Below are 25,543 nucleotides of genomic sequence, written 5' to 3'. Positions count from 1 at the left end.
CCGGGATCCTGGGCTCAGGGAGGAGCCGCGGGCTTGGCATTCTGGGCGCACCTGCCTCGAATCCACGTTCTCCGGGTTCTGTGGGCCTCGGTTTCCTCCCCTGGGACAGTGGGGGGCCGCGTCAGCCTCAGCCGGCTGGAGGGATGGAAGGCACCCTTACTCAGCAGTAAGGGTGGGAGAGGCCCACCGAACCTCTCGGCCTCCCCTCGTGCCCATGTTGCCCTGAAAGGAGGGTTGAAAGCCCCGGTGGCATCTGTTGGGGCCCGCTGAGCTCACAAGAAAAGGGAGGAGATGACTTAGGTAGGCAGGGCATGAGGACGACCAAGTGGGTATCGGAAGGAACCACAGGAGTGGCCTCGGAAAGCTTGGTCAGGACCACCTGCCTCGTCCACACCCCACGATGTAGGCATGTGTGTTGGTGAGCAGTCTGATGTGCTTGCACTGCCCCAGGCACGGGGCTGGGCCCTCCTGGCTGGGGGGGGGGGGGGGGGGGGGGGGAGGGGCGGAGGGGAGTGGGGAGGGGAACACAAAGCTGGAGGAGGCTCACGACACACAGAGTCACCATACCATGGGATGTCAGGAAGTGAGTTGGGGGGGGGGGGGTCAGGGGACAGGATGCAGAGGCGGGCCTGCCCGGGAGACCCAGGTGGAGACCCACCCTCAAAGAGGTGCTCCAGACGACGGCCTGGAAGAAGTTCAAGAGAGGTTCAGGTTCATGGTGTCAAGAGAGTGTGGACCATGACACCCTGCCCTGCTCCTGTCCCCTTCAGCTCCTCCCACAGCTCCAGGGGACTGATGATGGCTGCCTAGAACTCAGTTCTAAGATTCCTGAGAGCTGAGATCGATTGCTGATGTCTGCTGTGGGCACAGGCTGAAGGTAAGTGGTGCCTGAATCTGTTTCTGCCGTCAGCGACCTAAACAGAGAGTCTCAACCCTGGCTGTGCTTAAAATCATTAAAAGTACACAGGCTTGGGGCACAGCACAATAGACTGGGATTTGGTTGAAGTTCTCCACTCTTCTGGGGGTTTTTGTTTTTTCCTGAAAATTCCACAGCTGATTCAAATTCACCGCTAGAGGCGGAAACCATTAAACAGGACAATTCTTTCAAACCTATAGCTTCCATTATTCACTCAACAGATATTAAGTGAATGTAGTTTAGAGGTTACCACGGGAGACAGAGGCCTGAAGAAAACATTGTTCAGAAGCAGAATTAGACCCCACATTCTACTCAGCAAGTATTTACTAAGCACCTACCGTATGCCATGCCTGGTCTAAACCCTGGGAATACAGCATTAGCCACATATCCAGACCCTGCCCTCCTGGAGGTTTTACTCCCCAACTCCCCACATCCCAAAGTCTGGAGCTGACATGAAGCCCCTCTTCGCCACCCTCCAGATCCTATGTGCCTTTGAGCACTTTCCTCTTACATTTCCTTTGTAACAAGTCCTCGTTGGGGCGCCTGGGTGGCTCGGTTGAGCATCCAACTCTTGATTTTGGCTCAGGTCATGATCTCAGGGTCGTGGGATCAAGCTCTGCATCGGGCTCCTCGCTGAGTGTGGAGCCTGCTTGGGATTCTCCCTCTCTCCCTCTCTCTCTGCCCCTCTCCTACTCCTGCTCTTCCTCTCTCAAAAAAAACCAAAACAAAAAAAAGTTGTCCTCTGTGCTTGGCAAAGGGCCTGGCACAGAGTTTATGGATTTTTAACACATATTTACTGAATGCTTACTTTATGTCCGGACTTGTGGTCCAGGTGCTGGGGATCTAACTGTGACCAAGGGAGATCCAGTCACCGCCTTCACGGATCTTGCAGCCCGCGTGCATCCGCGCACACGCAGGCACGTTTCTGCAGGGTGGGGTGGTGGTGACAAGTTTACTCAATGTGGCCACAACAGTTGGACAACTCATGTCTACTGGAAGTGATTTTCAGGTGTATACAGAGTGCCCAAACCCCTGATGCCCTTCTAGGGACCAAAAAAACCCCACATAGGAACCCCTTGAAGACCCCAGTCAGAAACACCTGGTTAAGGTCCAGTCTCCACCATTTTCTAGCATCTCAGGGCCACGATTTCATCCTCTACACACTGGGAGAAGCAACTTCTTGGCGGGGTTGCAAGGATTCATTGAGATAAATGAGCACTTAACTATGCTCACTTAAGCGTTATCGCGCACTTACTGTGTCCCAGCACATAAACGCTGAGTGGATGAACGCGGGTTAACCATAGCGGGGTGGTTGTCAGCATTCAGAGATCATCTGGGCCAGCATGACTAGCAGAAAGGTATTCAATAAAGGAGGTGCCAGGACAAAAGGCCAGATCCTTTTTCCTTGGCTAAGCATGCATTTCACCATTTTAAAGGTAACGTGATTAAAAGAACTCTGGGACAGTCTTGTTTGGACTCTACTTCTTAGCGAAGCTGTGTGATCTTAGACAAAATGACCTCCTGCGTCTGGATTCCAGCCTGTTCGTGGGTTTTAAATCAATCGACAGAGCCAAAGCGCTTAGAACAGTTCCTGGCACGTACGGACTATATTGAGTTGTATGATTCTTATTGTTCTACCTGCCACACAACCCACAGCGAGGGCCACCACCTCCCAGCTTCAGGCCACAATCAGCCAGCAGGCCCCTCTCCGGGACTCCGAAAAGGAGCGGGGAGGAGCGCGCAGGCGCGATGGGGGGGGGTGGGGGGGGGTCTTCAGGGAAGCCCTGGCAGCCCGACGGGTGGCCATCTTGGTAAAGGGCAACGACGCCAGCTGCTCTACGTCATCAGTCTGCGCGACGGGCGAGCACCCGGCCGTCCGGGTCGTTTCGGGAGTGGTGGGTGGGGTGGGGTAGGGCGGGCGGCGGCAGGCGCTGCCGGGGCGAGTGGGGGAGGGGCGTGATGGGGGAGGCGGCCGTGGCCGCAGGGCCTTGCCCGCTGCGCGAGGATAGCTTCACGCGCTTCTCGTCGCAGAGCAACGTGTACGGGCTGGCGGGCGGCGCGGGCGGGCGCGGGGAGCTGCTGGCCGCCACCCTTAAAGGCAAGGTGCTGGGCTTCCGCTACCAGGACCTCCGACAGAAAATCCGGCCCGTGGCCAAGGAGCTGCAGTTCAACTATATTCCCGGTGCGTGGCGCCAGGGGGCCGGGGGGGCCTGGAACGTGGTGTTGAGAAGGCTTCTGAGGCCCTGAGCTGGGTCCCCATGATGGGAGAATGGGATCCGGGTGATTGAAAGGGGTGAAGGCTGATGATCAGGAGGCATTGGTGTCAGTGGTTAGGGTTTAGGATTCCTCGTACCGTGGTTATGATGATCAGGACTCACATGGAGCCAGAAGTAATGATAATTGCAGAGATGGTCGGAGATTAGCGATTACTAGAGGTCAGGGGTCGCCATGATGGGGGATAGAGGGGTCAGAAGTCTGCCTGAAACGCGAACTTTGAACTGTCCCCTCCCAGTGGACGCGGAGATCGTCTCCATCGACACCTTCAACAAGTCGCCCCCAAAGAGGGGCCTGGTTGTGGGGATCACGTTCATCAAGGTATCCAGCCTCCCTCCACCTACCCATTCCCTTCTCCTCACACGCACGGCGCATCCCCCTGAGTCTCACCCAGATGCCCCTTGGTGCCGCTCCTCTTTCCTGAGGCCAGTTTCCCATCCCAGGATTCAGGGGACAAGGGCAGCCCGTTCCTTAACATTTACTGCGACTATGAGCCTGGCTCTGAGTACAATCTTGACTCCATTGCCCGTAAGTGTGGGCTCCGGGGAAGGAGGGATGGGGAAGATGGGAGGGGGGACCTGTCAGGTCCCCGGTGTCTATTTGCGTGTGCTCCCCTTACAGAGAGCTGCCTGAACCTGGAACTCCAGTTCACTCCTTTCCAGCTGTGCCATGCAGAGTATGTAAGCCACAGGTGTATTACAATAGTGTGTGTGTGTGTGTGTGTGTGTGTGTGTGTGTGTGTGTGTGTGTGTAGGGGGGGAGGCTGCAGCAAACGAGGCAGCAAACCTACCAGAAGAGTGTCAGACTCTCGGTTTTTTTTGTTTTTTTTTTGTTTTTTTTTTTACAATTTTTTTAATGTTTATTCATTTTTGAGAGACACAGCATGAGCGGGGAAGGGGCGGAGAGAGAGACGCAGAATCTGAAACAGGCTCCAGGCTCTGAGCTGTCAGCACAGAGCCCGACACGGGGCTCGAGTTCACAAACTGTGAGATCCTGACCTGAGCCAAAGTCGGACGCTCAACTGACTGAGCCACCCAGGCGCCCCTCTTGTTTTGTTCTTTAGAGCACGGTGCTTTTAAGGTCGCTATTTAGATCCTCTGAGCGCTAACTGAGCACCTGTGTCCTAGACATCTAGAACGCTCAGGTTCAGGAGTTCTCGACTTGGACTCTCAAGGACCCAGAGGGGCGAAGTTTTCTGGAGTCGTAAGCTCTGAGATTCCAAGATCTGAAAGCTCTGCTGTTTGGTAATTCAGAGATTTCGTGATGATAAAGTCGTTCTTCTGTTTCATAGTCTCGTATTTCAAGGAGGTGGAATACAGACCATCTGGGATATGAGGTTCTAGAACCCCAAAATATGAGAATTCCAGTCTAGAGCTCCAGATTCCATTCTAGGACATCGGTGGTCTAGCACAGCCCTTGGCAAAGTTTTTCTGCTAAGGGCCGGTCTTTATCATAACAACTCAAGTCCGCCATTGTAGGAAGAAGGCAGCCATCGACACTATGTCAATGAACGGTGTGGCTATGCTCTAGTACAACTTTATTGACAAAAATCGGTAAGTTGGATTTGGTCAGAAGGTCATAGTTTGCCAACTTCTGGTCTTAACAGGTGAGAATTCTAGACACTGATGTTCTGGATTCTAGGATTTGGATGTTGCGCCATTTTACGAGTCGGAACATCCACCGTGGCAATTTCTAAAAGTTCTGGTATTTCAAAGGAGACAGGAAACAGAACTTGGGGAACAGTGGAGTTCTAGATTAAAGAGTTTCTAGCGTTCTGGGTTTCTGCGACCCTTTCTAGAGTTCTCCACGTTCCATTCCTGAACCCACGTCCAGAATGAGGACTCCAGCAGGCAAGGAAGGGCTCTAGAAACAGAACGTTTCTATGATTCTAAGGTTGGAAAATTCTATACGTGGACTCTACCTCACAGGCGTTCTAGACTTCTTTGCTTTCAGGGTCCAGGTTGGGAACCAGCTGGACACAGTGTTTCTCCTGAGTGGGAATGACCCGGCCATTCATCTCTACAAGGAGGTGAGGCAGAGTGGGGTGTGGCGGGCAGAGCCCTGCTCTCTCGGGCTGCCATGGGCTGGTGCGGGGTCTGCGCGTGAGACTGGCCACCGACACGTTTCAAGTCAGGGGGGTCGGTCTTCGTTCCCCCAGAACGAGGGGCTGCATCAGTTTGAAGAACATCCCGTGGAAAACCTCTTCCCGGAGCTCACGAATCTGACCAGTAGGTAAGAGAGCCCCCGAAAGAGGCCAGCGGGGCCCCAGGGAGGCGGCCTCCGAGAAATCAAGTGGTGGCAAAGCCCTCAGGGACGGTAGAGACAGAGATGACCTCAGAGAAACTGGGCAGGGGAGGTGAGTTCAGAAAACTCCGGCCATATACACGAAGTCGATGGCAAGTGGTGATCCCAGAGAGAAATCAGGCCCAGCGGGGCCCCAGGACGACAGGAAGGGGGCGGAGGCTCCTGGGGAGTCAGAATGTGGGGACAGTATCTGATGATGCCCTCCGACCCCTCCGTCCACCTGCCCGCCCACCAGCGTCCTCTGGCTTGATGTCCACAATCTCCCCGGCACATCCCGGCGACTCTCCGCTCTGGGTTGTCAGAGCGGTTATGTCCGAGTTGCCCACGTGGACCAGCGAAGTCAAGGTGATGGGCGGGATGGGGGCCGGGCAGGGGGCGGGGTGGGTGGGCGGGCGGGGCCCTGACTCCTCACCCCCCACACAGAGGTTCTGCAGACATGGACCATCCTGCAGGACGGCCCCATCTCCCGAGTGATCGTGTTCAGCCTCTCAGCCCCCGAGGGTGAGCTCTGGGGTGGGGGGTGACCCTGCAGACTCAGCTCCCCACTCCCAGATTCACACCCCTCTCCCGGAGCGTCCAGCTCCTGCCCATCCCTCCCATGCTCCCTCCCTCCCCTCTGTGCCCTCACATTCATTTCAGCCACTTGCCCCTGGATTCTAATCTGCGTCCTTTACCCTGGAGTTGACCTTCTGCTTTTCCTTCGTCTAACCGTCAGCCCTCACATTGTGACTTCCTCTGATCCCCCTCTCTGGCCTCCTCACCCTGTCTCTTGCTGCTGTCTGCCCCCAAGCTTTTCCTGGGGACTCAGCGCTGCCCCCCCAACCCAGGCTCCCCGCTCCTGCCTGTTGCTCTGTTCCTCTTGCTGTGGCCTGCCCTTCTCTGACGGCTCCGTTCGCCTGACCCCTGCGGGCTGCCTTCCGCCCCTCGGGTCGTTCCTTACTTGTCTCCCTCCCTCTCTGGTCTCACACCTGTTCCTCCCATCATCTTGTCTAACCGCAAAGCTTCCCTTCATAGCACGGCGAAGGTGGGGTCTCCCTCCTCTTTTAGAGCGGTGGGGCAGGGGAGGAGGGATGGCGAGGAGGAGCCTGGAGCCTGTCCCCTCAGGCCCCGCCCCACGCGTGTCCCGTCTCCAGAGACCCAGGACCGGCCACAGCAGGAAGAGTACAGCGTGCTCGTGGCCAGCATGTTGGAACCAGCCGTGGTATATCGGTGAGCGGCCCGCACGGCGGACTCACAGGGGCGGCCTGACCTCCTGCTCCCGCACCCGGTTGTTCTCAGGAGGAAGCCCCCTCGGGTGAGGTTGTCCAGGGCTGGGCAGGTAAAGGTGATCGTGCCCCAGGGAGGGGGAGTGCGAGTGTTTGGGTCTAGAACTCGTAGCGGATCCATCGAAGCCTTGGGACGGGAACACAGATGTCTGCTCCCCCTGGACGAGCGTGTTGGCAAACGTTTAACCGCGGGCTCGTTGGGTGAGGAAGCCCTGACTTGTAGCGTTTGCCAGCTTCTGGGGTGTAACTTACTCCCGCTATGGCGGATTTTGAGCCGCCGACGCAGTGCTAGCCAGCGGTGGCTCACCTGATGTCCGAGCTGGAACCCAGCTCCCAGGCTCCAGGGACGCGATGTGGGTGTCCGGACGGGAGGCCAGGGTGTCACCAGAAGGAATAAAGTGGGTTTCCGTTCGGGAGGGAGATGGCCCCGCCTCCAGGGGACAGAGATGGGAGTCCATATCGGTTGACAGTCTGCGTGAGCAGTCTGACGGACGTGAAGACGTCCGGGTCGGAGACGAGGGTGCCGAGGAGGAGCGGTGTGTCCAGACCTGAGCAGGGGAGCGGCGTGGGCCAAGGGCGGCGGGCGCGTGGTGCGACCGCGGTCCCCCCCACCGCCTCCGTGACCCTCAGGGACCTGCTGAGCCGGGGCCTTGAGGACCAGCTTCTCCTGCCCGGCAGTGACCAGTTTGACAGTGTCCTCTGTGGCCTGGTCACCGATGTAGATCTGGACGGGCGGCCCGAAGTCCTGGTGGCCACCTACGGACAGGTGGGACAGGAGGGGTGGGGCTGCCACCCCCGGCCCCCTCCCGCCGCCCCGCGTCCCCGCGCGGTCCTAACCCCTCGCCCCCCTGCACAGGAGCTCCTCTGTTACAAGTACTTCGGCCCGGAGTCCGGGCTCCCCGAGGCCGAGCGGGGATTCTGCTTGCTGTGGCAGAGAGACTTCTCCAGCCCACTGCTGGCGCTGGCACACGTGGACCTGACCGGGGACGGGCTGCGGGAGCTCGCCGTGGTCTCCCTGAAGGGCGTGCACATCCTGCAGGTAGCTGGGCTCCTCAGGTCGGGGGGGGGGGGGGGCCCCTTGCAGCGGCGCCTGGGGTGGGGGTGTTTGCTCAGCCGCCTTCTCGAGGGCGCGCTCCCGCAGGAAACACATCAGAGGCCACGGGGAGTAGCCACGCGAGGAGGTGGCCTCAAAGGCCCGACCCCACGGGAGCCCTGCAGCCTGAGCCCATCGTTCACACAAAGGGATCGTTGGCTGCAGGCCCCCTCTTGGAGGAGGGAGTGACCTGTTTCTGGGAGGAGGTTCTCGCTGGCCAAGGACAGTCCCAGGAGCAGAGGCCGCTGGTTGGGGGGGGGGGGGGGCACCATCATGGCAAAGGGGGTTCCGACATGGCATCTGTCAGCCCCAGCCCACCCTCAGCCTCCTGACTTCAGCCCTCGGTTCCTCGTGCTTTGTCTGACTCTGTCCCTTGGCTGTGGCCTCACCCAGATCTGCCCCCACCCCTGCCCAGTGATCTAACCTCTGCCCTCCCGCAGGGCCCGCTCTCCTCACTGCCTCGCCCTCTCCTCTGTGTGCAGCCGGCTGCGCTCCGGCTGTGGTCTGACCTCCCCCTTGCTGTCGCGTTCTGACTCCCGAACAATGGTTTTCCTACCCTCGTCCCGTAGCCTCCCCTCCGGGCCTCCCGCAGCCAGCCTCCGGCTTTCCACCAACGTCTAACCTTGGACCTTTCCACTTTGGCCTAACCTCGGAACTTTTCTGTTGTGGTCAGGCCCTTGAGCTTTGGTCTGTTGTCCGGCCTTGGGCTGTACTTTGACCCCCGCCATGGCGGCCTAACTGCTGTAACCCCTGTCGGGGTCTAGTCGCCAACCGTTCAGTGGTCCGAGGTCCAACCCAGAACCCCCCCATTCCGTTTCACCTCCAACTAATGCAGTCTCCCCTCCATCCTTTTCCCTGTGGCTCCCCCCCACCCCCCCACCTCTCAGGCTGCGGTCCGCCTTCGGCTCCCAGTGTGGTGTTTGCCTTGGCCGTATCTCCGGTCTGCCTCCAAGACGTCTCTGTATGGTCTAGCCTGGGTTCTTTCTCCTGGAAGCTGACCATACCGCCTCTGCTCTTTGCTTGGGTCTTTTTCTACCATCTGTGCCTCAATGGAATGGTCTAGGTTTGACCTCGGAAGAAAGGGGAACCGTTGGACCCCGGCGGAGAGGTCACAGGTTAGACCCTAATGGAAAGGGCGTAGGTTTGATCCCAGTGGAAGAGGCTGTGGTCCGACTGTGGGAGAAAGGACTTCCTTCCCTGTGGTCTGACCATCCCTTCACCAAGGCCTCATCCCTCATTCAGGCCGTCTCACTGTAATCTCTTCTGCCCTTTCTGCCAGGGTCTAGCCTCAGACGCTCCAGCCAGGGTCGCACTCTGTCCCTCAGGTGATGCCACATTGCTGCCTTTTTCACTTTGGTTGGTTCTTTCTCTGTCCCGTTGGCCTACTCTTTGTTGGCAAGGTCTCGCCTCAGTCTCCCCCACTGTGGTCTAACCTCGGCCTCACCTCCCATGCAGGGCGGTCTGTCTCCCATGTTTTGGTCCTCCCCTGTCCTTTCCGAGTCCTAACCTCAGACCCGTACGATTGGGTGCCGTCTTTGTTCTTCCCACTGGGAATTCACTGAAGGCCGTCCCCCTGGGTCTGACCTTCACCCCTTCACAGGGACCTGTCCCCCCACCCCACCGGCTGGTCTGCGCTCCGGCCTCCCGCCGCAGCCGAGCTCCGGGCCTGTGGGATTGTCTCCTCCACACCATCCCGAGTGATCTAACCTGCACCCTGGCTGCCCGGTCTCAGCCCTGCCCTCCTCTTGTCCCCCACAGCACAGCCTGGTCCAGGCCTCGGAGCTGGTCCTGACCCGGCTTCGGCATCAAGTGCAGCAGAGGAGACGACGTCAGTCACAGAGGCCTGGGGACGGGGTGGGTCCAGAGCCTGCTGAGACCCCAGGCTCCTGAGCTCCTACCCACTGCCCGCCCCAGACGCTGGTGTGGTTCACTGGGGCCGTCACCTCCAGCCATTCGTGGTGGGGAAGCATCCTGAAGGAGAGGATGGTCTCCCCACACCCTCCAGTGGTAGAGCTGTGGGTTCCTGCTCTGGCTGTGCCCCGTTGTGCCCTGTGAGCCCGGCTGACACACTCCTCCTCTGTGCCTCAGTGTCCCCATTTGGAAACGGGATGATTCCCCCCCCAACTCCTGCCCCTCTTCCGCCCCTAATGAGAGTTGGTGAGCCAATGATTATTTATATGTCAGGAAGGACCAGACTTTTGAGTTGCCTTCATTCTCTTTCTTTTGTTCCGGGAAGTGGTTGGTGAGTGCCTGCTGTGTGCCAGGCTCCGCGCTGGGTGCTGGAGGAATGGAGGGAGGGGAATATGGGGAGAGAAAAGGCCAAGGTTAGACCTAGAAGTGGGCCCGAAGGGAGATCACGCTGTAGACCTCAGAGAACGGAGTAGGAGGTTAGAAACGAGGCCCTGTCATAAAGGCTGGAGTGAAACCAACGTGGAAAAGACTGTAGAATCCAACAGAAAGGACTGAGGTTGGACCCCAGGGGAGAGCCCCGGGTCTGAGGTTAGACCCAAGTGGAGAGCTCTGGGTCAGGTTAGACCCTGGTGGGAAAATACAGAGCTTAAGCCTCAGAGAAAAGGATATGGGGGGAAGGACTATTGTGGGGAAGCTATGGTCACATTGCAGCAGAGGGTTTGAGGCTAGACGCCCCCCGCCCCCGGATGAAAAATGCTGAGGTTGGACCCTCACAAATGACTGTGGTTAGACCTCCCCAGCAGAACGCAAGTGAGTTTAGATCCCCTGAGATGAGACCCAGGAGGCAAAGACCTGGGGCTTGCCATGTTGGAAAGGACAAAGGTTAGACACGATTGAAAAGCCCCGGAGATCCAGTGACCAGGGAGTTTGAGGCGGAGGGGTGCTGACTTCCCTGGCCACTGCTCTGCCGGCTGTGTCCCCTTCTACAGCAAGGTGGGGGAATCAGGGACCTGGATCTCGGGGACCAGCAGAGGGCCGGACCGGAAGAGCTCTTGCCCTCCCCCACTGCAGGCCAGGAATAGACTCTGGGGCAGGACGGTTGGGGAATGATTCCTGAGGGGGATCCGGGCTGGTGGGGACGGTGGGCCCTTTCCTCACCGTGGCAGGGTTTGGGTGGGACTCCCGCTTCCTGGGGCCCCAGGGGCAGGCACCACAGTCCCGGCCATCCGTACCACCTCCTACCACGGAAGCCCACCCAGCAGTCTGACCACCCACGCCGGCCGTGAAGACCCAAGCCACCGGGTGGGTTTTTAGGAGGCAGGAGCCCCACCGGCTCTTGGCCGCTCTCGCCGTCTCCCAGAACCCAGGCCCAAGCGTGGGAAACGGCCCGGAGCTGCGTTGGCTCCCTCGTCCCCTGGCAGCCTGCCCAAGGGGTGTCCAGCCTGGACTGGCGGTGGGCACCGATCGCTGGCAGGAGCGAGGTCTCCTCCCTCCTGCTGCCCGCCTGCCGAGGCGGAGAGCTGCCATCCCCTCCTGTCCTAGGCAGGAGTGGACCGCGGTACGGAATCGAAGTGAGCGTAGTTCGTGATGGCAGGGGTCTGTGAGGCGTGTGCGCCCCTGTGTGCCCGCTTCAGCACTCGCGATTTTGTGCCTGCAGGAGCCTGGGACGCTCGCCTGGTCCTTTGCGGTTTCCTTTCTGACTTCTTACTTGCTCCTCAGCGCGGGGCAGCGCGCAGTGTGGTGGCTTAAGGGTGTTGGAGCCTGGAGCCATGCTTGGCCGCTCTGTGCCTCAGTTTCCCCATCTGCAAACCGAGGCCGGCCGCAGCGACTTCGCAGGGCTGTTAGGAGGACTAGCGGTGTCAAGGCAGGGCAATCACTTAACGAGAAAATTTGCAACACTGCGCGACGGGGCACTTTGAATGGCAGCTGCTGTTACTATTATTGATGGGTGTGCCTTTGTGGTTGTTGCCGGCTTGCTTTGCGAGGTTCTATGTCAGCAGGCGCGGCATGTGAATTTGGATCTAACTCTGGCTAAACATTCTTGCCCTCCCCCCCCCCCCCCCCCCCCCCGTTCTGTGAGCCTGTAACTATTTGTAGCTGTTTTTTTGCTTCTTCGGCCCTTGTACGGATCAGTGTGTGTTGGGGAGGGCGAGGATGCTTGTGAATGACCCTCGGCACCCCACCTACCGCACACACTCACAGACACACACACACACGCACGCACGCACGCACGCGTCTGCCGCTGTCCCCTGCCTGTAGTGCTGAACCTGCAGGGTGGGTGGGAGGCTTGGGCTCCCCCCAACCTCCTCTTGTCCAGGCCCCTCCCCAAGCCTCCCCCGCCTGTCGCCTGCCTCCCTTCTCCCCGCCTCCTCCTCCTCCCCTCCCTCTCCGGCTCCTCCTCCCTCCCAGCACTCTCCCCCGTCCCTCCTCCTCCCTCTCTCCTGACTCCCCCTCCCCCGTGTCCCTCCCCCCTCTTCCTCTCCTCCTTCTATCCCCTCTCCCTCCCCTCCTCCCCGGCTCTCCCTCTCAGTCTCCAGCTTCTCTCTCTCTCTCTCTCTCTCTGTCTGTCTGTCTCTCTCTCTTTCCCTCTCTGTCGGGCGGAGGCGCCCACCACCGCCAGCCCAGTGCTAGGGGGACCTAGTCCAGGCTGTAGCTGCAGGTAAGAGACCCTCAGTTCTGGGAGGGGGGGGAGCGTGGAGGAAGGACGGTATTGCCCCAGGCGGGTGGAGGGGGACATGTGAGGAGCCAGGAGCCGCTCTTCCCTGAGCTCATTTATGGGGGGTGGGGGGCTGCATATTCCGGGCGGGGATACCGGGTCCCCTCTGTGGGGTGGAGGCACCGCCAGCAGCCAACATCCTCAGCCCCTCCTGGGTCCCAGGGAGCCTGGCCGGCTGGGGAGGGGGTGCCTCCTGGGTACTGAGAGAGCGAGAACACCCCAGCCCGTCTGGGGCAGCCCCCCTTCGTGTTCTCTCCCTCCGCCCCCGCCTTCCTGCGTCTGGGTCTCGTCTGTCTCTCCACATCTCTCGGGGGTCCTGTCCTGCAGAGTCTGGCTGCCTCTCTGAGTCCCTTCCCCTGTGTCTCTGTCTGTCAGTCCCTCACTCCCGCCTCTGTCCCTCTGTGTCCCTCTGTGCCTGGGTCTGTTCTGTGTCTTTCGGGGGCTCTGTCTCTAAGTCCTTGGTTTCTTTCTCTCTGCCTTCCTCTTTCGCCATCTGTGTCTCTCCCTCCCTCCTGTCTCTGCTCCCCGGTGTCTCCGACTCTCCTGTCTCTGCGGGTCTCTCTCTCTCTCTCTCTCACACACACACACATACACTCTCTCTCATTCTCTCTCTCTCCCCCCTGCCCCTCTCCTTCTCTCCATCTCTGTCTGTAGGTATGCGGTCTCTGTTTCTCTGTCTCTCTCTCTTCCCTGGTAGCGGGTTCACTCTCCTCCTACACACCTCTGTCCCCGCCCCTGGCAAGGGGGAGACCTGGAGGAAGAAGATCCCCACCCCCTGCAGAGTGGGCTCCCCCAGAAGCCAAGGAGTCCCCCAAACTCCTCTCCCTTCTGCCCAGCTCCCGCCCATCCTCTCGGCAGGCTTGTGCCCATCCCTCCCCTGAGGACAGAGCTCCTCTCCTCCCTCTTCTGGTAGACTGGACGGTCCTTCCTGCAGTCTGACTTCTGTACCTTGTCTGCCGGTTGTCCAGTTCATCGCTTGCCTCATCCATCCTTTTGACAGTTGCTGAGCACTTTTCCTCCGCCAGGCACAGCACTACGTCCTGGGGTGGATCAGGCCGGTCCTTTCTTCAGCCTTACCTCCATCGCTCTCAGGGCAGACCAGCCTCAGACCCATCCCTCGTGGGGGTGGATCCCCATCCCCCGGGGGCTCCCGGAGGGCCCCTCTGAGTCTGGAAGTCTCTGGCCAATACATCCTCCTCTTTCCTGGGGGGGAAGGGGACCCAGAAAGGTGGGCGAGAGTGAGTGACAGGGGAGAGGTGTGAGCCCAGCCGCAGCAGCCCCCGCTGTGACGGGGTGAGGTCCTCGAGTACCCACGTGGGGCCCGATGGGTTCAAAGGAGCACCTCGTTCAGAGTCCCATGCCTTGACTTTCCATCCTCCCCTGCCCCGGAGTGGAAGCTGCCTGACCTGGCCAAGGTCTCTTCTCCCTCCGGACCTCGGTTTACCCATCCGTGCGTGGTAGCCCTGAGCACTGAGACTATGTGTGACCCCCAGGCTGGGACACGGTTCGCCCAGGAGCAGGAAGTGGGTGTGTTTAGAAGCTCGGGTCCCCACCTCTGAAGTCTCTCCGAGGAGCGCAGCAGGCAAGCCCTGGCCCCACCAAGCACAACCAGGAACCATGACCTCGCTCGCCAGCGTGAGGGAGGGAGGGAGGGGGCCCCACCCGGCAAGGCCAGACTGGACCCCCTTCCCTTACGCTTGCAATCCCGCCCTAGACAGGAGGTGTCTGAGACCCCGAGAGGCATGTGAGGCAGAACCGGGGCGCTCACCACTGGCCCAGCTGGGCACCTGCCCACGAGGGTGGGGGGACATCGGGAGATGCTATCATCTGCCCTCCGGACTCCTACCCTGGCTTCAACCTGATCCTTTTGCCCCTGGATTCTAAACCCAGATTAGGTTTCAGGGCTGCTGGTGGACGAAGAGAGGCAGAGACAGGCGCCTTTAGCAGAGAAAGTCCAGCTGTCCCCAGCGACAGGGCTCAGACCTCTTGGTCATTCATTTCACAAATATTTATCTCGTGCTTTCTCTTCCTGACCGCCCCCCACCCCCACTCCCCTAAGGCCTCAGGTTTTGCAGGAAAAGGGATTGAGCCAGGATGCTTTGCCCATCCCCTGGGAAGGAGGGCAGGCATGAGAACCCCCCCCCCCTCGTTGGCTCACTCTGGCCTCCCTTGAGGACCTCAGCAGGAGGGACAGGTGGTTAGATGTGAGGGGGCACTTTCCAGGCCTTGGCCCTCCCATGAGAGAGGGAGTTAGATGCTTGAGATGAATTCCTGACTCCCAGGTGGCCCTCGTTTCTCCTGGAAGCCGGGGAGAAGGGAGGGAGAAGAGCGTGAGTCTTTGCTTTGGATCCTGGTGGGTTTGTAATTATGCCTAAGTTGTTGCTAATTAGGGGGCTGCTAATTAGATGTATCATTAGGGGCCTTGCTGAGGGGGCTAATTGTGCGGTGGCCCTTTAAGAATCCCCCCTCTCCCCGCCCACACACACACACACACACACACACTCCTCAGGGATGTTCTGCCAACATTCTGCCTCCCTCCCCCAGAGGCGCGGGCTCCCAGCCCTTGAGTACGTGGGCGTGTTTTGGGGGCAGGCTGTGGGTTAGACTCGGAGAAGAACTTCCAGACAGAGATGGAAGTTACTGGGAGAACTGAGGTTGGTGGCCAAAGCAGGGGTCAGACCTCTTCTTCTAGTCTCAGTCCCCCCCCCCCACCTTTTTTCAAAACAGGCTGCTGGGTTACCATGGCAACATAAGAGTGGGGCCCAGGAGCTGGGAGTTGGGGCGACTCCCAGAGAGAGAAATGAAGCCAGCGTTGGTGCTGGGGGCTTTGAATGAGTTTTTAACCTCTCTGAGCCTTGGCCCTCTCATCTATGAGACCCCTAGGGCCTCGCCAAAGTGGGGTGGTGTCATTTTGAACAGAGAGCTCAGGGAGGGTGATGTCTGAGCAGAGAATTGGAGAAGAGAGGGTGAATACGTAGGGAACAGGGTCTCAGGAAGGGGGAAACAGCAGGCGCAAAGGCCCTGAGGCAAGAACTTGTCTAGCATGCGAGGAACCCGGAGGTGGCCGGGGCCAACGAGTAAGGGGGGACAGGGAGAGAGATGAAGCCAGAGAGGGAATGAGGAGGCCAGACCACACGAGACCTTGTCCAGGGCGAGGGCCGCAGTATTCTGAGACTCAGTTGGGAGAGACACATGCCAGCATCTCAGGGAAAGATGTGAGCCAGAGACCCTCCAGCAGTCTCTCTGCAGCCCCACCTCAGACAGACAAGACAGACAGACAGACAGACAGGCAGACGGACATCCCAGCACCCGCCAAAGCCCAGGCCCTGCACAGGAGCCCTCTGAGGCCACCAGACTCAGCTCACGAACTTAGGGCCTCCAGCCCCTGGCCTCACCCACTAAATCATCCGGTCTGTGTCACTTGGGGCCTGGCTTCATCCATCCATCGTCCGTCTGTGGGATTCGTCTGTGTGGCCGGGCGGGTCCGCAGCCTGTTCTCTTTTCAGGGCCACATAACGTTCCGCTGCCCCCCACCCCCCCCCCCCGCCCCAGGGCTGTACTTCTCCGTCTGCTGCTGACAGGCATCCCATCCGGGCGGGTTCCCGAGGGGCGCTGTTAGAAACAAAGCGGCGGCCGCGGACATTGTCGTGTGTGTGGCTTTCTGGCAGACACGCGTCCTAGGGCTCCTGGGTGCCCAGGTACCTGGGGGCGGAAACTGCCGGCCAGTAGGGTGCAGGACGTCCAGCCGCAATTCCCCGAAGTGGCGAGAGCAACGTCCACTCCGCCAGCAGCCTGTGACGCCCGTCTGTCTTCATCCTCCTCTCCCGGTCTCTGTCTGGCGCTCTCTGTCTTGTTGCGTCCCTGTCCCTCTGTGGTTCCCTCTGTCCCCACCCTCCCCCTCCCAGCCCCCAGCAAGCCTCGGGGGGTCCCGTGTGAATGGGCGGGGTGTGTGCCCCTCCCCCACACTTCTTCCTCCTCCCCCACAGGACCCGACACCCTCCATGGCTCCCCTGGCCTTAGTGGGGTTTGCACTCCTCCTGGGGACGGCCCCGTGCTCGGGGGCGGCCACCCCCACCCCCTCCCTGCCACCTCCCCCCGCCAATGACAGCGATGCCAGCACAGGGGGCTGCCAGGGCTCCAACCGTTGCCAGCCGGGGGTCCTGCTGCCCGTTTGGGAGCCTGATGACCCGTCGCTGGGTGACAAAGCGGCGCGGGCCGTGGTCTACTTCGTGGCCATGGTGTACATGTTCCTGGGCGTGTCCATCATCGCCGACCGCTTCATGGCGTCCATCGAGGTCATCACGTCCAAGGAGAAGGAGATCACCATCACCAAGGCCAACGGCGAGACCAGCGTGGGCACCGTCCGCATCTGGAACGAGACCGTGTCCAACCTCACGCTCATGGCCCTAGGCTCCTCAGCCCCCGAGATCCTGCTGTCTGTCATCGAGGTCTGTGGCCACAATTTCCAGGCGGGCGAGCTGGGCCCAGGCACCATCGTGGGCAGCGCCGCCTTCAACATGTTTGTGGTCATTGCCGTGTGCATCTACGTCATCCCAGCCGGCGAGAGCCGCAAGATCAAGCACTTGAGAGTCTTCTTCGTCACTGCCTCTTGGAGTATCTTCGCCTACGTCTGGCTTTATCTCATCCTTGCCGTCTTTTCTCCCGGCGTGGTCCAGGTGAGCAAGGACCCATCGGCACCTGCTCGGGGCACGTACGTCGGCAGAATCCAGAGGGGTGGCTCCCTGGGCCCGGAGACTTGGTTCATGCGTTCGCAGCAATGCATGCTCACATCGGGGCGGGCCACCAGGTATGGTTGTGCAGGTTGTGCACAAGGGCGGTGGGCCGGGGAAGGCAGTTTGGGGCCGGAGTCCATCGAGTGCGCCCACGCCATGTCTGGAGGGCTCCCGCAGCACCTGGAAAGGGCTCATCTGCCCAGAGGGGGTGGCATTTTGCAATATACCCGTCCAGAAGGAATGGCTTGAGCTCTTCTAACAGTGCCATACGTGTTGACAGAGTCCTTGTGATCTCTGCAATGGCTACCACAGGTCACAGCCTAGCTAGGTATTTGCCAGCTATGGAGTCGTGGCTCGCAAAATTCACTCATCATTCATAATCGATCTCTGATGTTAGGATAATTTATGCCGCATCGCTGAAATTTACACTCACTCCGGTCCAACGCGGGTATGAACCGAGTCCGCTGCAAAGACCACTTTGCACGATTCATTCCAACAGTGAGACACAAGCTGGCCCCACCGCTCCGTAACTTACACCCCCCCCCCATTCACATAACCAGTCGCCTCTCGTCTGTCCAGCGTCTTAACCGCGCTCCGCTAAGTCTCCCTGGAAGACGTTTGCCTAATTCATTTCCCACAACCCCAAGACTGCCACCTACATCTGCATAATTTATTTATGGGTCTGGCCCAGTTCGTTCACACACATGCATAATTTATTTGAGGCTACCCAGAATTCCTTCACACATGTGCACAGTCTAGTCATGCAGATCTGTCAGGTTTTGCCAATTATAGGGGCATGTCCAGGAAGGAGCTGAGTGTTAGAAGCATAAAAATTCCTTGCAGGTGTTATAGAAACAGAACCGAGGGACCAGCAACCGCAGAGAGCTGAGGGAGAGATAGTAGCACCAGAAGACAGGGATGAGAGAGGGAGAGAGACAGTTGGCTGCAGTCGACTCACGGCTGTGATGGTGAGTTTCCTGGCTGCCAGGGTGAAAAGTACAGAAGGAGACATCACACAGTTCTCAAGCACGATTCAAGAGGACGGCGTCCTGGCTCGGGTTTTCAGAGTGGTCTCTGATGAGGATCTAGAGCAGAACTAGGACAAGGATTTTAGACACCATGAGCCAGCCGGAGGAGGGATAGGAATATCCCTTTGCTGATGTGAAATACTTACGTAATAAGAGAGAGGTCTTCGAGAGTCTCGCGGTTTGGTGCGTGGAGCCCAGAGCCAGACACGCTCGAGTCAAACCCCACTTCTGCTGCTTCCCAGCTGTCCCTTGGGCGAGTTCCTCACCTGCTTTGTGCCTCAGTTTCCCCACCGGTCACCTGGGTGTCGTCACAGTACTGACGTCAGAGGGCCGTGTGGGGATCGAATAAACCACACGTGGAAGAGCTCAGGACAGCAGGCCTAGCACAGAGTAAATGCGAGCTATCCCTCCCATCACTAAACTTGCCTGTGCCGTTGGCCAAAGGAGTCTCTAATAGAACAATGCGCGTTTCCACATGTAAGCGCTTCGGCATGGCCACTTTAAAAGTCGTGATGTGGGAGCCAGCTGCTGGCACCTACTTATCCTGAACAAGTTTGGGCTCAAGAGGAAGAAAAAGATCAAGAAACAAGCCATGCAAGGAGTTGAGCAGAGGAGTGGATAGCTACAAGATTAAAAATAAGCGTATTCAGCATAGATTAAACCATACAGGAAAATACTTTGTATATACATAACAGAGTTGAGTTCTAGACTCCGACGATTAGAAGATTTTTCACCTGAGAGAGAGAGAGAGAGCGAGCTCATGCGCACCAGTGGGGGAGGGGCAGAGAGAGAGAGAGAGAGGGAGAGAGAGAATCCCAAGCAAGGTCCTGTGCTGTCGGTGCAGAGCCCGATGCCCCGGGCTCGAACTCACGAAACGTGAGATCATGACCTGAGCTGAGATCAAGAGTCAGCCGCTTAACCGACCAAGCCACCCAGGCGCCCCTCCAGCAGGAGGTTCCCAAGTGAGGCAGGACGTGGGACAATTCTGCATTGTGTGGGACCACCCCATGAGTCGCTGGATGTCGCCATCTGGGACCGCATCCCCCTCTCCGGTCACGGTGGCAACCCACAAACGCCCCTAGATTGGTGAGAGCCCCCCCCCCTCTTGGGGGTGTCCTTGTGCACTGAACCTGTCTCACTTCTCCCGCAGGGTAGGCAGGTCCGTGGGCCCATCCGCAGTGGGTGCCCTGGAAAAAAGGATGTGAGCCTCCTAGAATCCACCTTTTCTTTACCTGCAGGGAGAAAAGCACATCTTCGAGGTTTGAGATGGTCTTCTGATTACGGGAGCATTCCCCTGCCCTACACATAGTGGCCAGTTCCGAGGCCAGAGTTCACGTTACACCTTGTGTAGAAAATTCAGCTGCCTTTCACAAACCTGCCTGCTGGCTTTGTGAGGCTCCTGCCTTCTCTCTGAGCCATCAGGAAACCCAGCGACCAGGGTGGGGGTGTGAGGATTGGTTGGATCTTCAAAGATAGTTTGCCTTCTGGGCCCGGGTTAAAGATACCTCCGGGGGCCAGCTGATGGTAAACTTTCACCTCTTCCTCCTTATCTTTACTGAGGAGGGTGACCATGGGCGGAGGAGTCCTGGACCTGCATAGGTAGAATAATGGTCCTGTTAATTTTGAGCTCTTTTCCATGCGTCCGGAACCGACAGTGCTAAGCGCTAGGGGTACATAAGCTCATCCAGCCTTGGGGCCGTTCCCATTTTTACAGGCAAGAGGCTGAGCCACACTTGCCGCTTCTAGAAGCAGGATCTGAACTCTGCATTGCCTTGTCTCTCTGGGGAGATACAGCATGTAAACACAGGAGGAGCTTGTTTTATGGGGCTGTGATAGGAGCCAGACTTGTGCCTCTTTGAGAGTCAGAGTCCCGTCCCTAAGGGCCAAACGGATTCTAAGGAAGGAGAGTCCGGCAAAGGCTGCATTGGCGGGCGGGGCGGGGGGGTGGGGGGCGGAATCGGGGAGCCTGGGGAAGAGGTGAGCGGCCCCGGGTGGCGGGTGGGGTTTGGACGAGTCCGGGCGTCCCAGGTGAGGAGGGGTGCAGGGGAAACCGAGCGGGGCGAAAAGGCCGGAGGGAGAGACAGGCAGGAAGGGACACAGGCTCCGCCCCCTGGGAAGAGGCACACACCAGCCGACACCGAACGAGACGGAGGCAGGGAGAGGAGACGACGGCCTGGACAGAGAGACAGAGGGAGACGGGGCGAGGCGGAGACGAGCCGACCGGAGAGCGCAGCAGAGAGGGGCGAGGCGGGGCGGGGACCGAGATGGGGACGGACGCGGGACGGGGGGGGGGGGGGGCGGAGAGGGGGCGCCCGGCGACCACGCCCCCCGCCCTCCCCCGCCGGCGCCGGGCGGAGGGAGCCGCGGGGGGCGGCCCGACGGCGGGCGGCGAGCGCGCCCCCTGGCGGCGCGGCGGTCCTGACCCGCGCGGCCGCCCGCAGGTGTGGGAGGCGCTGCTGACCCTCGTCTTCTTCCCGGTGTGCGTGGTGTTCGCCTGGATGGCCGACAAGCGGCTGCTCTTCTACAAGTACGTGTACAAGCGCTACCGCACCGACCCGCGCAGCGGCATCATCATCGGCGCCGAGGGCGACCCCCCCAAGAGCATCGAGCTGGACGGCACGTTCGTGGGCGCCGAGGTGCCGGGCGAGCCGGGCGGCCTGGGCCCCGGCCCCGCCGAGGCCCGCGAGCTGGACGCCAGCCGCCGCGAGGTCATCCAGATCCTCAAGGACCTGAAGCAGAAGCACCCGGACAAGGACCTGGAGCAGCTGGTGGGCATCGCCAACTACTACGCGCTGCTGCACCAGCAGAAGAGCCGCGCCTTCTACCGCATCCAGGCCACGCGGCTGATGACGGGCGCCGGCAACGTGCTGCGGCGACACGCGGCGGACGCCTCGCGCCGCGCCTCCCCGGCCGACGGCCCCGGCGAGGACGAGGACGACGGCGCCAGCCGCATCTTCTTCGAGCCCAGCCTCTACCACTGCTTGGAGAACTGCGGCTCCGTGCTGCTGTCCGTCACCTGCCAGGGCGGGGAGGGCAACAGCACCTTCTACGTGGACTACCGCACCGAGGACGGCTCCGCCAAGGCCGGCTCCGACTACGAGTACAGGTGGGTGGGCTGTGCGCGGCCCCGGGCTCAGCGGTCTCCCGGCGACCTCCAGCGCCCACGCTTCCCTTGCTGCGCGCGCAGGCCTGCACCATTCGCTCATCCGCTCGCTCTTGCTGTTGCTTTTTTTTTTTTTTAATGCTTTTTATTTTAGAGAGAGAGAGAGACAGAGAGACAGAGTGTGAGCGGGGGAGGGGCAGAGAGAGAGGGAGACAGAGGATCCGAAGCGGGCTCCGGGCTCCGAGCTGGCAGCACAGAGCCCGACGCGGGGCTCGCACCCACGAACCGCGAGATCATGGCCTGAGCCGACATGGAGAGTCTCTCGCCCTCCCCACCCCCTCCCCCTGCCAGGTGGCCGATTCTGGGACACTCTTGTAGACATTTGCCACACGCTGCTAGACAAGCCACAGAGCGTGGCCGCGGCCCGCCCACAGGCTGCCTTCCCATGTTTATGATCTACCTGTGGGTTTCGGGGGTTGACATCACCCTGGGTTAATTATTATAGCTCCATGACATGTACTGTCACCTGCTGGAACAGGTTCCCCTCCACACACACACACGCACGCACACACACACACACACCATTACTAAAGTAAAAAGGTTTACTGAGCACCTACCATATGCCTGGGGGGTATACACCATGGAGAACAAGACAGCTAAGGTCCCTACCCTCAAGTTGCAATAAGGTTATAAGCCATTAAATACATAAAAACATCAGGGGGCTGGTAAGCGCCATGTGGGAGAACTAAATGAGATAAGAGGAGAGAGGCAGTGCCCAAATGAGCCCCAGGTCCTTGGTTTCTGCCGCGGAGAAACGCACCCTTTGCACCCTCCTGAGTCTCGCTGCCCGGCTCCCTGCCCTCTTTTTGAGCAGACCTGTGATCTTCCCCCGTTCGGCAATTCCTGCTGAACACCTACTATGTGTCAGGGACTATTTTTTTTTTTAATTTTTTAAATGTTTATTTATTTTTGAGACAGAGAGAGACAGAGCATGAACGGGGGAGGGTCAGAGAGAGAGGGAGACACAGAATCGGAAGCAGGCTCCAGGCTCTGAGCCATCAGCCCAGAGCCCGACGCGGGGCTCAAAGTCACGGACCGCGAGATCGTGACCTGAGCTGAAGTCGGACCCTTAACCGACTGAGCCACCCAGGCGCCCCCTATATTTTTTAACGTTGGTTTATTTTTGAGAGAGACAGAGCGTGAGCGGGGGAGGGGCAGAGAGAGACGGAGACACAGACTCCGAAGCAGGCGCCAGGCTCCGAGCCGGCAGTGCAGAGCCCGACGCGGGGCTCGAACCCACGGACCGTGGGTTATAGAATGATAGCGTCACGGTATATTCTGTTGGCTGACGCGTAGGTGTCTCATAGTTTCCTACGGTAATGACGACACTTCTCACGGGTCTCCCACCCGCCAGGAACGAACCTGGGCAGTGGGGACCGGCCTGTGAATGCAACACGTCCGGGCCCTGCCCAAAGGCAGCTGACGCTCTTGCGGGAGAGACAGACCATTGGGAAGCAGACACCGAATACGCACAATGTCAGTGGCGAGGGCTGTGAGGAAAGCAGAGCGGAGAGTGGGAGGCAGTGCTGGTGGCCGCGCTGTTGACAGGGTCCCCTCGGCCACGCCTCCCTGTCACTCCCTTCCGGGAGTAGAGCTGAGGCCGAACTCTTGGAGGATCTTTGGTCCTCACCTCCTGCCGCTGCCCTGCCCGTCCCGCCTCCCTTTAACGCTTCTCGTCCTAGGGCTGAGTGCTGTGTTTCGCCAGTCTTTCCCTCGGCCACCTCGGATAGCCCAGTCTCCCCTGCGTGCCGCTGTCACGCCTTCGCGTCTTTCCACTGCTTCGGGCATTTGTGGGTCACTTCCCCCCACCTAGGGCAGTCCAGGAGCCTCGTATCGGGCCCGTCCCCATTCACTTCTCCTGCCCTTCCGCCCACCCCCTGCCTTCTCCCGAGTGGGGCTCAGGATCTCCTTCTGTCATCCTGGAGCACGGGATCCCTTTGGCCACCCGCAACCTGCTCCCTCCAACCTCCCCCTACCATTCCCCGCCTCCCGGCCTCCTTCGAGGGAAGAAAAGGCATTCGCCACATTGAGGTGTCTGCCGTTAGCCGGCCTCTTCACTCTTGCACTCATATCCCCACCCCTGGTCTGCACTGCCCGCCCCCCCTCCCCCCTGCCAAAGGTTTTGCAGAAGGAAGCCAGTGCGGGTATCCCTGCCGGAATCAGAGCCCGCTTTCTCATCGGCAAATGACTTCAGTACTGAGATGTTTGAAGTACAGCAGTAAATGCTGCTCGGTGGTGGAACCAAAGAGCGAGGAAAGGGTGACATCTTCCTTCGGCCCCTGCTCTCCCATCCCAGGTGACATTCACAGACCTGGCATCACCATTCAGAGGCTGCTTAGGTCCGGGACCGGGAGGGAGGGCACCTGGGTTCCAAGATTAGCCCTGGACCCTGCTCGTCAGGCAAGTTTCCTGCCTCAGTGTGGGCAGTCCGGGCTGTCACGCACAGTTATTGAGGTTGTGCACTGCATAAGAGCACCCCATCTAAGAAAGCTCTGTTCACAGAGCGGACATTGCAGACTTGTATGTCTATTGTGCTAATGTCCTGATTCATGGAAACCAAGTGTCCTAAAGAAGGGATGCCTTTGTCTGATTTGCCCACAGGGATCATAGAGATTAGGGTGGTCGATGGGCCTCAGTTTCTCCCAGTTTTTAAAAAGTTTACTTATTTATCTCTAAACCCAATGTGGGGCTCAAACTCACAACCCCGAGATCAAGAGTCCCATGCTCTACTGAGTGAGCCAGCCAGGCGCCCCAGTTTCTCCAAATTAAAGATGATCTCCGAGGCACCAAAACGGCACAGCTGTCCCAAGATTCTGAGACTGAAGCCCCCGTAATCCTCACATGCCAAGGGTCTAAAGTTCTCAGATTCCAAGACTCTCACATTTGGATATATATTTTTTTAAGTTTATTTATTTATATTGAGAGAGAGGGAGAGAGCATGAGCAGGGGAGGGGCAGAGAGAGAGGGAGAGAGAATCCCAAGCAGGCTCCAGGCTCAACGCGGAGCCCGGTGCGGGGCTCGGACTCACAAACCATGAGATCATGATCTGGGCCGAAACCAGAAGTCGGACACTCAACCAACTGAGCCCCCCAGGCTCAGCCCCCACATTTGGATAGTCTAATCCGTGCCCCCAACCAGTCTCGGATGCGATGGTCCAAAGCCTTTCGTCTTCTTAGGGTTTGCGCATCCAGTGTTGAAACGGAAGCCCATCTTCTATATTTCCATCACGCCTGGTTTCTAAAATCCCCGTGTCCTTTTTCTTCCCAACCTTCCGTTTTGGAAAAAAAAAAAAGAATTCACACCTACACAAGGGCTGCAAAAATGGTTCCGGGAACCCTCTTATAGCCCTCGGCCAGATTCACCAGTTGTGCAGATTTCGTCCTGTGCTCATTCACACACCCCTTCCAGTTAATATGTAAGAGTATTAATAGTTGTGCCACTATATGGGAATAAGTTGCAGACAGCAGGGCCATTGGCCCATGAATACTCGCACGTGCATCTGCTAAGATGTATGACACCCCGCCCCACCACCACAGTCACAGTCCGGTCGTCCCGCTCAGGACACGTAAACACCGAATCCATATTACTACCCAGTCTACGGTCCCTGTTTGCATCTTCCTGCTGTCCCCGTAGCATCCTTTGTGACATTATTTGCACACGCTCCCTCCTTGCCCGTCCAATCCAGAACCCAACGTTGCATTTGGTTGTCATGTCTCTTTAACAAAAAAAATTTTTTTTTAATGTTTATTTATTTTCGAAAGAGAGACAGACAGACGGAGCGTGAGTGGGGGAGGGGCAGAGAAAGAGGGAGACACAGAATCCGAAGCAGGCTCCGGGCTCCGAGCTGTCAGCACAGAGCCCGATGCAGGGCTCGAACTCGTGAATCCCAAGGTCATGACCGGAGCTGAAGTCGCACGCTTAACTGATGGAGCTACCCAGGCGTCCCTGTCGGGTCTCTTTAGAGTTCTTCAGTCGGGATATCGATCCCTTGGCTTTTCTCTGCCTTTCATGACCCTGACGCTTTTGAAGACAGGCCAGTTAGAACAGCCCACAGTTGGCCTTTGTTTTTTTTTTTTAATTTTTTTTTCAACGTTTATTTATTTTTGGGACAGAGAGAGACAGAGCATGAACGGGGGAGGG

The 25,543-nt window shown here is 58.8% G+C and overlaps 2 protein-coding genes and 2 long non-coding RNA genes across 10 annotated transcripts in view; 2 read left to right on the top strand and 2 right to left on the bottom strand.

Moving 5' to 3' along the window:
* Positions 1–33: 33 nt before the first annotated feature.
* LOC147573698 (uncharacterized) lies at positions 34–2,638 on the bottom strand. 4 transcript variants are annotated; one of them, XR_015244978.1, is made up of 5 exons: positions 2,172–2,621; positions 1,725–1,841; positions 1,428–1,622; positions 568–685; positions 34–135 (listed from the first exon to the last, which is right to left on the bottom strand). It is a non-coding gene; the product is annotated as an uncharacterized LOC147573698 (long non-coding RNA). The 4 variants fall into 4 exon arrangements; XR_015244980.1 differs by lacking the exon at positions 568–685; XR_015244979.1 differs by lacking the exons at positions 34–135; positions 568–685 and having other exon boundaries at positions 1,223–1,622; positions 2,172–2,263; positions 2,555–2,638.
* A 182-nt stretch (positions 2,639–2,820) lies between these two features.
* On the top strand, positions 2,821–10,047 carry KPTN (kaptin, actin binding protein). 2 transcript variants are annotated; one of them, XM_086690230.1, is made up of 13 exons: positions 2,821–3,098; positions 3,429–3,511; positions 3,634–3,718; positions 3,812–3,866; positions 5,144–5,219; positions 5,349–5,422; positions 5,730–5,839; positions 5,918–5,995; positions 6,628–6,703; positions 7,390–7,525; positions 7,616–7,798; positions 9,132–9,177; positions 9,611–10,047. In XM_086690230.1, exons 1-13 carry the CDS (start codon positions 2,876–2,878, stop codon positions 9,724–9,726), a joined length of 1,341 nt encoding a protein of 446 aa, XP_086546356.1. In that variant the 5' UTR covers positions 2,821–2,875; the 3' UTR covers positions 9,727–10,047. The 2 variants fall into 2 exon arrangements, with proteins under 2 accessions (XP_086546356.1, XP_086546357.1); XM_086690231.1 differs by lacking the exon at positions 9,132–9,177 and having other exon boundaries at positions 2,824–3,098.
* A 1,388-nt stretch (positions 10,048–11,435) lies between these two features.
* SLC8A2 (solute carrier family 8 member A2) overlaps positions 11,436–25,543 on the top strand; it is a 28,917-nt gene continuing 14,809 nt past the window's right edge. Inside the window, exons 1-3 of one of the 3 annotated variants that reach the window (XM_086690229.1) lie at positions 11,436–12,422; positions 16,466–17,155; positions 20,682–21,346. In XM_086690229.1, coding sequence (XP_086546355.1) covers positions 16,481–17,155; positions 20,682–21,346 — 1,340 coding nt within the window. In that variant the 5' untranslated portion in view covers positions 11,436–12,422; positions 16,466–16,480. The remainder of the gene's footprint in view (positions 12,423–16,465; positions 17,156–20,681; positions 21,347–25,543) is intronic. The other 2 variants (XM_086690228.1, XM_086690226.1) reach the window with 2 other exon arrangements.
* On the bottom strand, positions 17,904–20,535 carry LOC147573697 (uncharacterized). Its single transcript, XR_015244976.1, has 2 exons — positions 20,369–20,535; positions 17,904–19,831 (listed from the first exon to the last, which is right to left on the bottom strand). It is a non-coding gene; the product is annotated as an uncharacterized LOC147573697 (long non-coding RNA).

This window comes from Puma concolor, chromosome E2, assembly GCF_028749965.1.
Source record: "Puma concolor isolate L17-30 chromosome E2, mPumCon1.1.hap2, whole genome shotgun sequence".
Taxonomy (NCBI): Eukaryota; Metazoa; Chordata; class Mammalia; order Carnivora; family Felidae; genus Puma; species Puma concolor.
Note: the sequence above shows the minus strand (reverse complement) of the source record. Positions and strands in the feature narration are given on the sequence as shown.

Coding starts and splice junctions, on each gene's coding strand:
- KPTN (XM_086690230.1), top strand. CDS start 2,876: ATGGGGGAGGCGGCCGTGGCCGCAGGGCCTTGCCCGCTGCGCGAGGAT. Junction 5,840..5,917: donor CGTGGACCAGCGAAGTCAAG/GTGATGGGCGGG, acceptor CCCCCCACACAG/AGGTTCTGCAGACATGGACC. Junction 6,704..7,389: donor GAACCAGCCGTGGTATATCG/GTGAGCGGCCCG, acceptor CGTGACCCTCAG/GGACCTGCTGAGCCGGGGCC.